This window comes from Macrobrachium nipponense, chromosome 44 (assembly GCF_015104395.2).
Source record: "Macrobrachium nipponense isolate FS-2020 chromosome 44, ASM1510439v2, whole genome shotgun sequence".
Taxonomy (NCBI): Eukaryota; Metazoa; Arthropoda; class Malacostraca; order Decapoda; family Palaemonidae; genus Macrobrachium; species Macrobrachium nipponense.
In genome coordinates, this window is record NC_087221.1 from 21354904 (window position 1) to 21372188 (window position 17285).

General features: G+C 37.7%; 1 protein-coding gene and 1 long non-coding RNA gene across 2 annotated transcripts; both read left to right on the forward strand.

The window, feature by feature from the left end:
* Positions 1-12215: 12215 nt before the first annotated feature.
* LOC135203932 (putative uncharacterized protein FLJ46204) lies at positions 12216-13164 on the forward strand. The gene is made up of 2 exons (XM_064233861.1): positions 12216-12759; positions 12965-13164. Exons 1-2 carry the CDS (start codon positions 12216-12218, stop codon positions 13162-13164), a joined length of 744 nt encoding a protein of 247 aa, XP_064089931.1.
* A 2090-nt stretch (positions 13165-15254) lies between these two features.
* On the forward strand, positions 15255-17260 carry LOC135203835 (uncharacterized). The gene is made up of 3 exons (XR_010312039.1): positions 15255-15354; positions 15548-16043; positions 17057-17260. It is a non-coding gene; the product is annotated as an uncharacterized LOC135203835 (long non-coding RNA).
* Positions 17261-17285: the final 25 nt, after the last annotated feature.

Sequence of the window (17285 nt, forward strand, 5' to 3'; positions counted from 1 at the left end):
CTGAAAATTAAAGATTTTTAGATGTCCTCTGGAAATTCACAATTTCAGAATTATGTCATTCAAAAAGACAGCTTTTTTTTTTTATGTTATTTTAGATATTGTTTTAATAAATTCAAGTGGGGCAGACCCTCCAGCATCTCAAATGTCCTCGAAATTAGGAGATATTGGAAATTGAAAATTGTCCTCCGGAACCTGAGCTTACAATTTCTGGCACTCTGTCTTAACTTTAGGAGTCTACTTTTTTATAAGCTTGCACAGCCTTAATAGCCTAGTAAGAATCACCAAATTACCAACCTTTTATTTGGTTTATCTATGGGAAAAAAAAAAAAGGGGGGAAAAACCTTGGTCAGTAAAATTGAAAGTAACCCTTTACTCTACAACCACCCTGGGTGCCCTATGGGAATCAGGGGTTTTGGCAGAAATAGCCTAACCTAACGTCTGCGTCAATCAAGCATTAGTACCTAGATGGGGGGGGGCTTGCCCCCACACCCCCTTTGAAGGTGGGGGCTTCTACCTAACATCCCTAGACTTAATTACTTAGCCGGGGACGGCCATAGGACGCCATAAATTAAGTAGATAGCCTAGCTAGTACTAGCCTAGTATAGTAGGTATAGGTTTACTTACCTACTAATTTTTGGCTGAGACCTTGTCACCTTGTACAGCCTATATTCTCGCCAATTTTAGTCCAGCCTAAAGGTTTGCTCACATTAAAACCCTTACAACAAAAGCAACTCTTCCTAGAGTCGAATTGGTATTTCAATTCCCCAAAGAAAATGCAGAATTAGTACTATTCCCTGTAGACTAGGTACTTTTCTCTCTCATATGCTATAGGGATATCACTATAAAAATGATAGTGAAAGATAATGGCATAAGCTGCTATCACTTACCTATGGGCCCTGGCTTTCTCAAGTCGTCGTAGTGGTATCTAGTATATCAGCTGGCATGCACTTGCATGTAAATTTAATTCAGCCACTATGACAAACAAATTCAGTTCGTGCGGCCCGCCAATTTGTTTACGCTGCTGCAGAGACATCTGGTGGCGGGATTTGGTGACCATTTCCCACAGTTCAAATTTCTCGATCACAGATAATTGCTGTATCATTTTGGGCTTATATAGACATATTTCAGTACTCTATATGCTGTCGTTTGCTCACCAAATGAGGACGAATGTTTAAAACAACAATTAATAAAGGAAGGCTTTTTAAGAAATGGAAAAACCTTTAATTTCCCTCAAAAGGTGAAAATGAGGGTTGTACGTTTTTGTACACTATAATAGGTATTACGATTTTTGTGCATCACTATATTTCTGCATGTGACAGGTCTAAAATCAATGAGAAAACGCATAATTTACTGTATATCGAGTTACATTATCATTGACGTCCTAAGTATGTGAAAAAAAAACGTTTGTTGGAAGTTTGTGAAACACCTCACCTAAAAAGTGCCTTCATGAGCCTGAGATGAACAGCGTATTTGAAGCTCACGAACGTTCGCTTCCGGGGGGTAGGTACAATTGGCTTTATCTTGAAAGGTTTCAGTGGGATCCCTGTGACTGATGCAAGGCTGCCAACTTGTCAATGTTTGGCTTGAAAGCTGTCAGAGAGAGACGTAAATCGCCTCTTTTTTTTCTATGTCAAGGCGATTTCGTGTCTTTGACAGCAGGTACATCACCCGACTGAAACCAGTCTCAACCAAGTAAGACGTGGGAAAGGCAAGTAAGAGCAACTTCACATCTTTCCAGAGTATTGGGTACTTCTTATACACATCTTGATTCATCCACAGCTTCTGGTGTCCTCCACGCTTGAACCTTGCTTGAGCTGTTGTGTTATTCTGAAGTTCAATGAGACTTTCTTGTAGGGTGACATCAACTTCAGATACATCAGCAATGAAGGGATCCACAAACCAGTGTGGCACAGTCATTTGGAGTAGGTCAGAGAAGCGAGTGTCCATATCATTATGCAACTGCTTCAGATGGTCAACATACACTGCTAGGTCATCATCAAGCAGATCGGTGGATATAACTGCTAAGGAAGGAAACTGTGCAAACTCTCGTCTTCCAAGGTTCAACCAGAACAGCTTGAGTTTCCCTTTAAATGTAGTAATTGCCTCCTTGCAGGAAAACATGGTGGAGTTATTTCCTTGAAGCTCTTTGTTCAGAACATTTAGCTTTTCAAATATGTCAGACAGGTAGAAGATGTCACTCTTTGCATCAACAAGTTTCTGTCCAAGTTCTGTCCCACTAAAGAAAGAGATAACACTGTCCCAAAGTGCAACAAAACGGTTCAGGCAATTACCTTTAGAAAGCCACCTGACTTCTGTGTGCAACACAAGTTTTTCAAATTCTTCATTGTTCTTTTCACATAATTGCTGAAAGAGGCGATCTTTCAGTGCACTACTTTTTATCAAGTTGACAGCCTTGATAACATGCCCAAGTGCTTCATGAAGACGTCCTGCTAGGTTTTTGGCAACCAGGTGCTGCCGGTGAACAACACAGTGCACACAAACGACATTAGGAACAGCTTTTTTAAGTAAGCACTGAATCCCCGATACCTTCCTATCATAGCAGCAGCGCCATCTGTTGCACAAGCCACAATGTTCTTGAGTGGAATGTTGTTCTCCTCAAAATAGACCTCAAGTTTTTTGAAGATGGATTCTCCTTTAGTGTCAGTCGTTGTTAACTTTCAATGCGAAAAGCATTTCTTGACATATTTTATCTACATCAAGAAACCTCACAAATGCCATCAAAAGAGCAGATTATCAGGTAAAGTTGATTCTCGAGTTGAAGCGAGAAAATCATTCACCTGCAGTTTTGAGATTAATTGGTTTTCAACATCAGCTGCCATCTCATCAATACGGCGTGATACTGAGGAGTTGCTCAGAGGAATAACACTATACTCTGTTTTTTTTCATCTGTCCATCCGCCAGTGGTCTTTTTGTATGGTAACACTGCGTCCCGGGCTTGAAATAGTTACGCTGTGTAAGTTTTAGGTAAATGAAGGATATCTGGTTGTACATTTGCAACTGAAAAGTGTTTTAATAATTTACTGCATGCGAATTACACCGTTAATATTCGAAATAGGATATTGTTATTATTGTCGAATGTAAGCTGCCTTTTCGGGGTGGCGAATGGAACAGCCAGACGCAAATTCCATCAAACTGATACTAAACCAAGTTACGTCATATCGTATCTGGCTGAAACGCACTTTATAAAAATTAACAGTACATACTGATATACTTACGTATAATGAAGTAATACGTTGACATCTTGCCGTAGTGAATAGCGAGAGAAGCAATTTTCCCGCCACTGCGTCTGGCTGTTCCATTCGCCACCCCGAAAAGGGAGCTTACATTCAACAATAATAACAATAACCTATTTCGAATATTAATGGTGTAATTCGCATACAGTAAATTATTAAAAACACTTTTCAGTTGCAAATGTACACCCAGATATCCTTTTATTTACCTAAAACTTACACGTAGCGCAACTATTTAAAGCCCGGGACGCAGTGTTACCATACAAAAACCACACAGGCGGATGGACAGATGAAAAAAAACGGAGTATAGTTACCTCTTGTGGACTCTGATTCATGACTGTTGAAAGCACTACAGCCACTGCCGGCATGATCAGAGATTCACCGATAGTATGAGGCTTACCTGCTTTTGCAATCAAATTTGCTATCTTGTAAGAAGCCAACATCCCTCTGTCTACTTTGCCACTTTTTGGGTAAACATATGATTCACTGTTCATCCTATTCCTTGGAACTCATCACGTAATTTCTTGAAGAAATCTAGCGGCTTGTCTTTCTTGTCTTTATGTGCAGTCTCCAGATGCTTTTTCAGTTTGCTGGGACGCATACTTTCATTTGAGAGTGAGGTCATACACAGCAGGCACATAGGCATTGTAGTATTTTGTGGAGATTCAATGAATCCAAAAGCAAGATATTCGACAGAATACTGTCTGCATTTTTTCTTAGCTGGACTGGTCATGCTTATCTAAAATAAAAAACAAACAAAACTCATTAAAACTCAGTACCGCTATTATTGTCTGGGAGGGAAAATCATTGCCCTCCACATATTCAAACAAGCAAATAAAAAGCAAAAGTTATTAGCCATAAAAGATACTCTTACCCCTCCCTCAATAACAATACAAAGTGAATAGATAAATAAAATTCATGACAAGTATGTGTGTGTGTACTGAGTGTACATGAAAGAGACTGTGTATGTAAGTATAAATTGTATGTTTGTACACTGTATGTAAGTATAAATGTTGTTTGTATGTACATACGTATGTGGATATAAAGTATCTTTCACAAACCTCTTTGGTAGAACTTAAATCAAGTCTCTTTCCTCGTAAGTCTATGTTAAACTGAAAGACGGATCTATTATTGAAGAAGAAACAATATAACGGTTACATTATAACCCATATACCGTTGCTGTTAAAATTGTTTATAAACATCTTAATGGTTGTCGTTCGGAAGTTTACCAGTCAGCATAATCTTTGATAGTTCAGTCTTTTACCACTCTGCCTGCTAGAGAGAGGGAGAAAGAGAGAGAGAGAGAGTTAATGGTTTTTGTCAAGGGTCATAGTTCAGCCTTTTACCACTCTGCCAGCTAGAGAGAGAGAGAGAGAGAGAGTGAAGAGATTATTGAATATTTCACTGTCTGCAAAAATTACCTGGTATATTGAATTGAATGATTTTCAAACTAAACTCAAGCATATTAATGATTTATTTCAAAATATTACACATTTATATATTTTGTGGGTCCTAAATTTTCTGTGGCCCCCATGGCCCCCATTTTTCAAATTTTGCCTTGTGGCCCCTGAAAAAATCTCATGGCCCCCAAGGGGCCATATGGCCCACGTTGAGAAACACTGCTCTAGATTATATGTGCTCTGAAACCCAAAATTGAAAAGTTTAGGATAAATGAAATATTACGTCTAAAATATCTTAATGATGCAAATCTGGTGATACGGTCCTTGAATTTCGTAAATTCGAAAAGTATAAAAAAGTGCGTTTATTTTCATGTTTTAACATGTTCTTAGTAAAGATGATCAACGACTAATTACTGAGCTTGCTGCAGAAATATCACCAATTCTTAACTGGGATCGTTCACTGCTCTCCAATTGAGATAAGAACGGGTAAGTACCTGCAGAATAATTATCACAATTTATAACACTACAATTAAGGGGAAAACCGCGATCAGAGGTGAATGACTTGCCTGCTGAACTGTGGCTGTTATAGTAGATTCACATCAACCGTGCATTTGATGTCTAGGCCAGTCCCTTACGACGCTCGTGATTGGCTGTTGATTAGTCAATCTGAGGACTGGAAAGTGGAAACCATCACGCTCGAGAGAGAGTTCACTTAGGTTGGATCTATGTTCCACCTCTCCCGAGAGATACTTTTGAAATACGTATCGCTCTGGAAAGGTGGAACATAAATCCTTCCAATGTGAACTCTCGAGAGACTAAGAGTTTCCAGCCTTGTGACTGGCTTATCAACAGCCAATCAGGAGCGTCGTAAGGGACTGGCCTAGACGTCAAATGCACTGTTGATGTGAATCTACTATAGTAGTGGGGCTCCCCAATTCATCTCAAGCTGTGACCGTTAACCATTTATACCCAGGCGCGCGAAGGCTTTTATAAAAACTGCTTGTTTCGTTTCTGTACGTCGTAACTTAATGACTGATTGCAAAAAATAAATAAATAAATAAAGGGGGGTGGCATTGCAAACACAAAAGTACTACATTGATACAGAGACAATTCTTTTATCCTATATTTTCTGTGTGAAGGATTTATGGATGAATACAAATGCTTCCTATTTTTCATGCAAACGTATCTCATGTTAGAAATTAAAAGAACGCTTTCCTAAAAGTTTTCCTCAGGCCTTTTACAAGTTCGTTTGACCATTCAAAGCTTCAGCCACGTCCAGCAGGAAATTTTATGTGCTGGAATTTGGTTATAAAGTCCAGGATTTCCTCGATTTCAAATTACAATATCGTAGAGTCGTAGACGATGCTTTATTGTGAATTTGGTACTCTTCTCTCTCTCTCTCTCTCTCTCTCTCTCTCGTCTCTCTCCTTTCTCTCTTCTATCTTCTCTCTCTCTCTCTCTCTCTCTTTTATATATATATATATATATATATATATATATATATATATATATATATATATATAGATATATACCAGTAGAAGGATCCACAGTAATATTCTTGTTTATCCAGATGAAATATATTTGGATCAATATTCACAAACCTTAAAGCTTTCGTCCATCCTTCTGTGGACGTGATCAAGTCCACAGAAAGATGGACGAAAGCTTTAAGCTTTGTAAATAGGGCTATTTCCATAAATATATTTCATCGGGATAAACAAGAATATTACTGTGGATCCTTCTACTGATTTCTTAGAAGCACGATACGATGTTTTTATATTGCATATATATATATATATATATATATATATATATATATATATATATATATATATATATATATATATATATATATATATGTGTGTGTGTGTGTGTACATACATACACATACACGCACACACACACACACACACATCACACACACACATCACACACACACACACACACACATATATATATATATATATATATATATATATATATATATATATATATATATATGTGTGGTGTGTGTGTGCGTGTGTCTGTGTGTATTCTATAAGGAATATGTGAAGTAGGCAATTCGCTAGGATCATTTGATCCCCGAGCGCCTAATATACACACACGCACACACACACATACATACATATATAATATATATATATATATATATATATATATATATATATATATATATATATATATACACTTATATATATATCGGGATAGGATTACCCCTGAATTGTTCAAGTTGCCCTTTGCCTCTTATCAAACGTAAAATGATGTTTTGAAAGTGTGTTAGGACTCACCAAACTATCTGGACTGGATGTCTGAAATATTTTCAAGACATGCAGTGTATAGTAATACAGGCCACGAAAACGAATGGAGCCCATCCAAATTTAGCTACAGTTGGTCTCAAGTTAAGCCAACAAGCACTTCGAATGTAAAGTAAGTTCTCATTTGATATAAATTTTTCCTTTCTTTCAGAGTATGACGTATAGAGTATGACGTATAACACCCAGAATGTGTGTGCATAATGAATTAGCGTTACCACAGCGCGCCTTTGCTGCTATAGTGCTATAAAGAAGATGCCACATTTGACCCTGACAACCGTTATTATACTCGCTTGCAAAAGCTTTTTTTATAGTTAAGCATCATAATCTCTCATCATCGAAATAATAATAAGTTATCTTAACGTTGAATTTGATTATAAACCGGTCCTGATTTTATAAGAATAGCTAAAGAACAGCTGTTTGCAGCCGTGGTCACTTTTCAAGTGTGCAATTGCTGGCAATGTTTAGAATGATGTTATATGCAAGGTTAAAACGACAGACCTGCATAGAGCGTTCTATTCCTTTTTATGAAAGGGCCAATTGAGCAGTACTTGGAATAGATTTTCACATTGGGTGAACTACGTATTTTTCAGTCAATCATTGCGCACCCGTTTGAGTTTGTCGTCCGAAATTCTTGTCGCGGACGACCGACCTTATACAGCCTCCGGTCTGACAATTCCATACAACAGTCGCCCGTGTCAGGCTCTCTCTCTCTCTCTCTCTCTCTCTCTCTCCAGCCATAAAGATTTGCAAGCGCTGGTTATTTTTTCTGCGAATACCATGCAGATGGGGCCAAATAACAGACGCATAATCGTCATTTACCCCTGGATTAATTCTGATTAAACCTTGCTTGAGACCAGTATGTGTGGAAACTCGAAGCAGTTCATAAATTAGTAGCTATGTACTTTTTGTAAAAGCTACCTTTCTGGTTACGTATAGGGTGTTTTATAAATGCGTTGGAGATTGTTGTCTCTGAATGAAACAGTGACTTGGCAAGTTCTAAGTTGGTGCTTCTAAGCTTGTTTTGCTATGAGCAGCCCTCATGAACGCAATATGACGAACCTGACAGGATTCATATTCAAAAAGGTATTTTTATTTATATGAGATGTAACGGAACATATTATGAGCGTGGCTGTGTGCACATAACCAACAACCCCGCCCCCACCCTCCTCATGCTAACACATACTTAGGTTTTTCGGACCGTGAACGTGTTAAGAAAATACTCATTAAAAGCCATTCATGCACGGCTACGTAGGGCTGCTTATTCCAGCCTTCTAATGCCCCGTGGAAGTATTAAGATTTTCATTTCTAATTGTTAGGCCAAGATGCATTAAATGCGCTTGTACTATATTTTGTATTGAAATGCAGATTTTGCCCTACTCTGGTTCCTTGAATGAATGTGAACAGCATCAATGCGAAATAAGTTATTAGAAAAAATTACTAGGGTCAGAAGGCCTTTAGAGAGAGAGAGAGAGATCTTGCTTATATTCTCTAAGATTTCGGTACGAAAGTACTGTCGCCCCATTTTATTGGTTCATAAGTGCTTATTCGTAACTGTCGCACGCTTAAGTGTGCGTCCATTCACACACATTGATTAGCTTTGGTTTGCGAAAATACTCCTTTTCTTTTTATACATTTATTTCCGCCAGTAGAGCGCATAGGTCCTTGTCACTGATAATTGATCGACAAGAAACTCTGGTCTGACGAATGACGATCCCTGTGGTCGAACGACCTCTTGTGACCTCACTCAGCCGAGGGTTATTTTTAACAATTCTAGTGAGGCCATTGAGATATGACGTTGCTCACATATACACGAAGAGAGAGAGAGAGAGAGAGAGATTGTCTCACCCAAGTGGAATGATGATTACCTCTTTGAAGGTATACTTTGAAAGGAATACAGAATCTCTCTCTCTCTCTCTCTCTCTCTCATAGGTTCAGCTCTAGAAATCCTTTTAAACAATCTCAATAGCTGGAATTTAGACCTAGTCACAATGATATAATGACATTTCAATCTCACAGTTAAATATAGAATGACTTGATTTAGCATTCGGTATCAGAAGACAAACGAATTAGCTGTGTTGGTTTAATGTTTTTCCCTTTTGAGTGGTTAGATTCAGAGGAAGTGTTAATTAACCACTTTAACGAAAGGGTACCGTTCTCCATCCTTGCACCCTCCTCCCCACCTCCTCTCACAGACAGTCTACTAACCAGCAGTTACACAACACAAATTACGTCAATATAGGCAAATTAGATTTTTCAGGAATTTAGCTCAATCGTTTCCTTAACGTTGGAACAGCACTGGTTATTAATAGCTGACATTGTCAAGTGTTTCAGAATTTGAGTCATTTCTTCCTATGGATAACATATGGCCTTGCTTATGTTTCAGTATTATTTCATTATGCTTCATATTATGAAAAAGGATATACGTTTGACGTTAATGAATGGAATCTGCTACCAACAATTCACAACCGTAGTTTTGTAGTGATGACGAAACAGTTGTTGTTGTTGAAGATCAAGCTGACCTTATGCCAGCACGGGCTCTCTCTCGCAGAGCAGCCCGTAAGTCATATGAATATTTTGCAGGTGCAAAGGTGAGTTTAATGATATGAGGTGAGCCTTTATTTATGATCTCAATGGGATATGCAGGTGAGATGGTATGATTTGGAAGTGAAAGGAAAGGTGACGAAACAGGTAACCGGATGTAGGAACTCTTGTTTCTCTTCTTGGTAGCCAGTTACCTGTCTTCACTGCGTACGGTCAAGAAGTCAAATGGCTCACGGCCGAAATCCTTGGACTATTTCTAGGAATTCCATTTTATTCGGTGTTATGCACAACGTCAGTTCTTATAGATGGCAAAAAGTATTTGTTTTTCTATATCGTATTTACAGAGCTGGTGTGAACTGTTTACATACTGATAAGTTTTCACAGCCATATTCGGTATTAACTTTTGGTGAATTCATCGGCTATAGGTGTTGATTACAATGCGTTGTGATAAGTACTTTCCTTAGTTACCTGTACTAATAGTGACCGGTACTGGTTAAAAATCTTGGCTAAAACTTAGTACCATGGCGTGAAATTTGAGACCGTTACTAAATTCAGTAGGCCTCGTTTTTGTACGTATATAGTAGACTACCTATCTGCGCGATTTAGTGAAAGGCGATCGTTCTTTAAAAAAATAATTACAATTTAGGTGTGGTGTTTAGACTTATTTATTTTTATGCGTGATGAGGAACTGAGTCAGTGTGATGAAATTAATAATGCTCGAAGACATATTGCAAGAATGAAGGCTATAGAGTTTTATTAAGGGTTGCGAATGATTTTGCCAGTGCCGAATATTTACGGGTATTTCATAGCCTCCTGTTCACCGAGCTTTGATGATTATTTGTTTTGAAATAGGGGTGGGAATATTAGGTATTAAAACAATAATCGCCTACACCAGGTGTTCCAGCACACATCTCAAGTGTCAAATATCATTGTACTCTTTATGTTTAACATTCCAAAGCATCGCTTTTTCTGAACGTCATTTTATGTTTTCATTGTTGGTATCAAGTGCTCTTGCTGTTTCCGGCCTTGGTTACTTTGCTACTTTGAGTCTAGTATAAGGAGTTATATATTGTTTAACACATAACGAATAATTTTGGAGGCTCAAAAAGATTTTTATTAGTTTAGAATAAACCAGGATACAGTGAACTGTGTAGATATATTATCAACTTTACATCAAGTTGTTATGACCGGCTCTGCTCGGCATTTGAGGAAGCTACTACAGATTATACAACCAATAGATCGACCTGCTACAAGTTACAGAAGGTTTCTAGTTGGTAGAGCCGTGTTTTTACTTTGTGGCTCCAGAGCCGTTAAATACAATTAAGCTTCCTTTTGAGTTGAGGCAGATTGAGAATTTGAAGCCTTGAAAACCATAAAACCTTTTTTGTTTAATCGATGGAATGATATGGAATATCAAACAGTGAATGTGGAATTTGCAGTGTGATGAAAATACATCTGTTGAATAAACTTCATTTGATCATGGAGGTCCTGCGAGCGCTTTCAAAGTGGTGCGGGATCTTATAAGCCGTCCCCCGTAGGGGGCTAGTGTCGTCAGTGCACCTCATGCAGTGCACTGTAGGCATTACTTCAGGTTCTTTGCAGCGTGCCTTCGGCCCATAGCTACAACCCCTTTCGATCCTTTTACTGTACCTGCTTACATATTCTCTTTCTTCCATCTTACTTTCCACCCTCTCCTAACAATTGCTCCATAGTGCAACTGCGAGGTTTTCCTCCTGTTACACCTATCAATCCCTTTACTGTCAGTTTCCGTTTCAGCGCTGAATGGCCTCATAAGTCCCAGCGCTTGGCATTTGGCCTAAATTCCATATTCAGTTCAGTTCAGTTAAGCCGTCAACAAGAAACCAAAGTGTTTAGGGTCGGGTTTAGGTCCGAAGAAATCTCTGGACGCAGAGAGAGAGAGAGAGAGAGAGAGAGTTAAACGACGTGATTTTCTTGCAAACCATGACCAGTGATGCTCGATGGAGCAATGGTAACATCAGTAACATTCTATGAATGTTAAATATCTGATCTTCAGGTCGGGGCTTCAATAAAACCTCACGGCATAGTATGAAGAATAGTTTTATTACTGAGAATAAGACGAGAATGCAAGTTTACCAAAGAATTAAGATGAAAACCGATTAAGTGTGAAATACAGTTGATACTGTTGTGTATTGAATGAAGGATATATTGCCGATTCAGTTATGCTACCAAGTGCTGCATAACTCAAGTTATCAAAGAAGCCATGTTACGATACCAGATAATGTTTTAGGGGAAATAAATCAAACTGGTTTTGAAATCCACAGTAAAGGATAGTTGGCAAATGAACACGTAACGAAAATGACCAAAAGGCTTAGACACGTTCAGCTCTTGAATGGTTATTACATAGTTCATAAATTATCGGTACTGTAGTTCACGCTTTTGAATAGGAGGTAAGAGGTCGGAAACGGGCATAGTATGATGTAATGCATCTATGGATGTAAATTATTATAATTTAGGTTTGAATAGTGAACCGTTGTGATAGGCAAGGAAGTTAATATAGTTTGTGTGTTTTAGCTTATTGTTTAAGAATATTTAGTAGTTTTAGCTGACAAGTCAATTCCAGCTCTCTTATTAAAATACGGTTCGTCCTCCAGATCGGAGAGATTTGGCTTTGCTGTTTTTAATCTTGCATGAGAACTAAAAGTATCCCAGTTTGGTTGTTTTCCTTACCCATGAATCTATATAGTGACGCATCCACACCCGCTCCTCTCCCGCATATCCCTACCCTCTTGTATTTTCGCATCGTACACACACTCCGCTATACCCACACCCCTTTACCCACATATCCACATCCACACCTAAAACCCACACTCTCAATCACATATCTATACCCACCACACCCTCACCCACGTATCCACTTACCCACGCCCTCATCCACACTCCATACCCTCACCCACATATCCACACCCACTACATCAATTGATCCACAATTCCCTCATATCCACACCCTCGAACAAATCCACAACCACCACGTCCACACCCTCACCCACAGAGCTACACCCCCACATCCATACTCTCACCGTCACTCACATATCCACACCCTCGTCCACATACCTACACTACCTCATCTGCCATCACTCACATATCCACACCCACCACATCCACACCGTTACCCACAGATTCATACCCTCAAATCACAATCCCATCCTCATCTACATATCCCACCCACAACATCCATACCCTCACCAGCATATCAGCGCCTCAGTGGCATGGTCGGTATGGTCTTGTCCTGCCATCTCGGTGGCCGCGAGTTCGATTCTCGGGCATTCCATTGAGGGGTTAGAGATGCGTATTTCTGGTGATAGATGTTCACTCTCGACGTAGTTCGGAAGTCATGTAAAGCAGTTGTTGGTCCCGTTACTGAATGACCACTGTTCCATGCAACGTAAAAACCACCATACAAACAAACCAAACTTACCAGCACATCCAAACCCTCATTCACATATCCACACCCTCATCCATATATCCACTACCACAATATCCACACCCTCACCAATATATCCACACCTACCACATCCACACCCTTATCCACATATCCGCAACCACAACATCTACACCCTCACCAACATATCCACACACTCGCACACATCCACATCCACACCCACCACATCCTCCCCGTAACTTTGGATTGAAATTGGTTTACACGAGCTCTTTCTCCTCAAAGATGGAATAAAGATCAACAACGGAATCTTTTGCTTTGTATATGGTACTTTTTCTGGATGCATTCAAGAGCACTGATTTAAGTGTGGGATACAGTGGTTTTCTAAGCATTTTACGTCATTAAATAGGGTTTCTATATTCAGTATACCGAGGCCTGGCGAGTCGTAGATGGCCATTGAGGAAATATTATGTAAAAAATTGATGTAGTAAGAGGGGGAACTCTACGGGAATTTCATCCCATATTTAACTTACTTCACGAGGTACGAAAAAAGGCATCGATCTTAGGAGCAGGAGATTAGGGGTGGAAAGAATCTTAGTAAGGTAAAAAAGGCGATTTTTCCACCTAACTGAAGGGAAGACACTTGGGTGTGTTTGTCTAAACAGTTTTTATTACAACACACACACACACACACACCTCGTAAAATGTGTTGAAACAACACGAAAGCGCCTGGTACTCCTTTTATTTTTCCTGTGCCCTTGGCTAAATATATTGTCACGCGCTATTTAATGACATTAGAATATATAGTAGTATATATATATATATATATATAGATATATATATATATATATGTGTGTGTGTGTGTGTGTGTGTATGCTTATCACTCTTACACGTTATTTCTTTTGTACCACATTTAAATATAATTATTATAATAAATATAATATATTATATATATATATAATATATTCTTATAATTATATATGTGTGTGTGTGTGTGTATGCTTATCACTCTTACTCGTTATTTTGTACACATATAAATTATATATATATATATATATATATATATATATATATATTATATATATATATATATATATCAAACACCATAGAGAAGGAATGAATGCGGTTGTAGATCCTGACCGATGTTGCCTTTATTGTTAACTAATTTCTCTTGCCATCTTCAGAGAAATAATACATGTGGTATGAATTCATAGTATATTTGCTAGCAAGACAGCACGGACGAACATATAAACGTTTGGAAATCAAGCATTTGCACCTGATAGTCATTTGTAAGTGGGGTCCTACCTTCGTTAGTGGAAGGGCAAATGTTACAGATCGACGGGGAGCCCCACTTATCCCCGTTCTTTCAAGTACCTTCCTTAAAAATGAATCTCCCTGCATACTTCCTTTGAGATTAATGGCTCGAGTTTATGATAGCCATAACGAATATTCGTGTTCTTGTTGAAATTTTTTTTCATCAAACTAGACTCGATAATGTTTATATTTAGTTCAGTGTTACTGAACTAATATAAACATTATCGTGATAGGGAAAATATGGTTCCCCGAGAGTTTGTAAATTTTCACATGTCACAAATGAGGGTAGGACACCGCCTACAAACACCTGTCAGGTGCAAATACTTGTTTTTCCAATCGTATTCAAGATACATTTCTACCACTACATACATCATATATACATATACATATATATATATATATATATATATATATATATATATATATATATATATATCTATATATAGATATATAGATATATATATATATATATATATATATCTATATATCTATATATATATATATATATATTATATATATATATATATATATATATATATATATCATATATCTATATATATATATATATATATAATATATATACTATATATATATATATATATATATATATGGGGGAGGAAGGAATTTCACTACCTATCAGACTGGAAACTGTTTACAAGTGAAGAGCAATTATTTCTATTTACACTTTGTTTCTGTGCACTCCTTTATCTTTAGTCTGTTTTTTTATTCTTTTTATCGTGCTCTGTCGTCTTGATCATCTTCTACAGATATCTGAATTCTAAACACTGTCGGGTAAGCTAACACCTGCTCTGATGTAAAGACGCGCAGATTTGTTGAGAACCAGAAGAATCTACAATTTAAAGCTTGCTCCATAATGTCTAATTAGGCACGTCATTACTGAGGCCGAAAAATGGATGTAATATGGATATCGTCGTCTTCTCGTTATTTTCCATTCATTTCCTTATTTATCTTGAAAACCCTGATTGAAATTGGGGCTAATATTTTTGCTACATTCCAGATAACTAAATATCTCCCAGTGGCGCTTGTCTACACAAATAACCGCTGAATATTTACAGAGTGCTTCGCCTAATATAAAAACCACGTCAGTCATCTTGATGGTAATGTCTTTGCCCCACTCCATTTATGGTATATGACTAAACAAACATGCTATGACATTATTCGTATGCCTTGCTTGTCTTAGTGGTGAATATTCATAAGATTCAATTAAGAAATATTGACAGTTTCGCCCACAGGGTGCTTGTTGTCATATTGTACTACTTTGTTCGCTTTCCTTTCTGCTCTCATTGGCAGAGTCGGCGTTGGGGTCGTTTTCTCGATCAATGATTGGTTCCTTTGGACGACGATTCGACAAAGTCCTCGTCAAACGCTGCGTCAAATAGCCCGAAGAGGTTGAGTAGAGAATATCGAAGGGGCTGGCGGTAATTACAGGAAGCCGACGGAATTCTTTGTTCGCCTGTACGTTTTTCAGTTGCGTTCTACACTTTTTCGAAGAGACAGAAATGTCTGTATCTCCCACCTCCCTTGTACAATAAAAATAGGGTAGAATTAACATGAGATTGTCTTACAGGCATTGCCCTTTCTTTCTTTCTTAGCTGCCCCCCACCCAAATAAACAAAAAGTCTTCTAATGTCGAAGGAACTGAGAGACAAGGATCTGTCCTAATTGTCAAGTGTGCCTTGGATATCAGATACGAACACAGCTCGTGGGGTTTCTGGAAATGAAAAGGAAATGACGCCTGTCATGATGCTGACACAAATCGTAGTCGTCCTCGTTTTCCTTCGAGTAGGTGAGTCGTTTTTTTTTTTGTTTTTTTTTTTTTTTTTTTTTGTGAAGCGGAGTGTGCTTGGGTGTACATTTGTGATTCTCTGTGTAACTTTCTTGAGGAAAATATGTTGCAACTGCATTTACTTTAAGAAGTATGCAATTATTTAACAGATATATATATATATATATATATATATATATATATATATATATATATATATATATATATATAGAGGAGAGAGAGAGATAGAGAGAGAGAGAGAAGAGAAGAGAGGAAAGCAACTGAGAGGAGATACTTTCCTAGGGTATTCTAGGCAAGGCATAATTCTTTTAGTAATGTATGGAGAACAAAGCAAACTAAATACACTGCCTCAACAAATTCTGCAGTTGCATAGTCAATAACATAAACTAATCTGAACTCAACTCGATAAATATGTTATTCTTTTTATTTCAAACTAAACTTAATTATAAACATACATATTATATCATATTTTTCTTTCCTGGTAAGACGTACAGTACAACTGAAATCCCTCCATGTACTTAGTTTATATTAGTACAATTCAGAAGTATTTCGGATTTTCTTAAACTGAGACATAAAATGCAATTTCTAGTCATTACACACACGCATAAGAATACGATATATATATATATATATATATTATATATATATATATATAGTATATATATATATATATGTATTGTATAACTGAGATCACACGAAATTATAACGTGATAAATGCATAAATAAGGTATAAGACACGAAGGAAAGTGAAACACTGGAGTCGTTCTGCTAAGTAAAGGACGTGAGTCGAACGATCTTGCAGTTACTCCAGTGTTTCACTTTCCTTCGTGGCTTATACCTTAATATATATATAAATATATCACACACATATATATTATACATATATATATATATATATATATATATATAGGATATATACTATATATATATATACATACATACATACATACGTACGTATGTATAAACCCAGTCTTGCTGGCTCTTTCTGTCATTCATTATCAACGTCCCAACAGAACCCATCAGCAGCCTGACAGTGGTAAGGTTCCAGGAAGACCGGCTGCCCAGAACAGACACGACCGCCATTTACAAAGGCCAACTGGACCGAGGCAGGAAGATGGACTCTGTCACCCTCTGTGCACGATTCCAGTTCTTCATCCTTCACGGATGGGCAACTTTCTTCCACCTTCGAGATACGCAGGGAAGGATTATGATGCTGACTGGAGGCAAGTTACTATAGTAGAT

Excerpts from the sequence above, each read along its gene's own strand:
- LOC135203932 (XM_064233861.1), top strand. The coding sequence starts at position 12,216 with ATGAATCTATATAGTGACGCATCCACACCCGCTCCTCTCCCGCATATC. Across the intron at positions 12,760-12,964 it reads GCGCCTCAGTGGCATGGTCG|CACATCCAAACCCTCATTCA; the intron begins GTATGGTCTTGT and ends CAAACTTACCAG.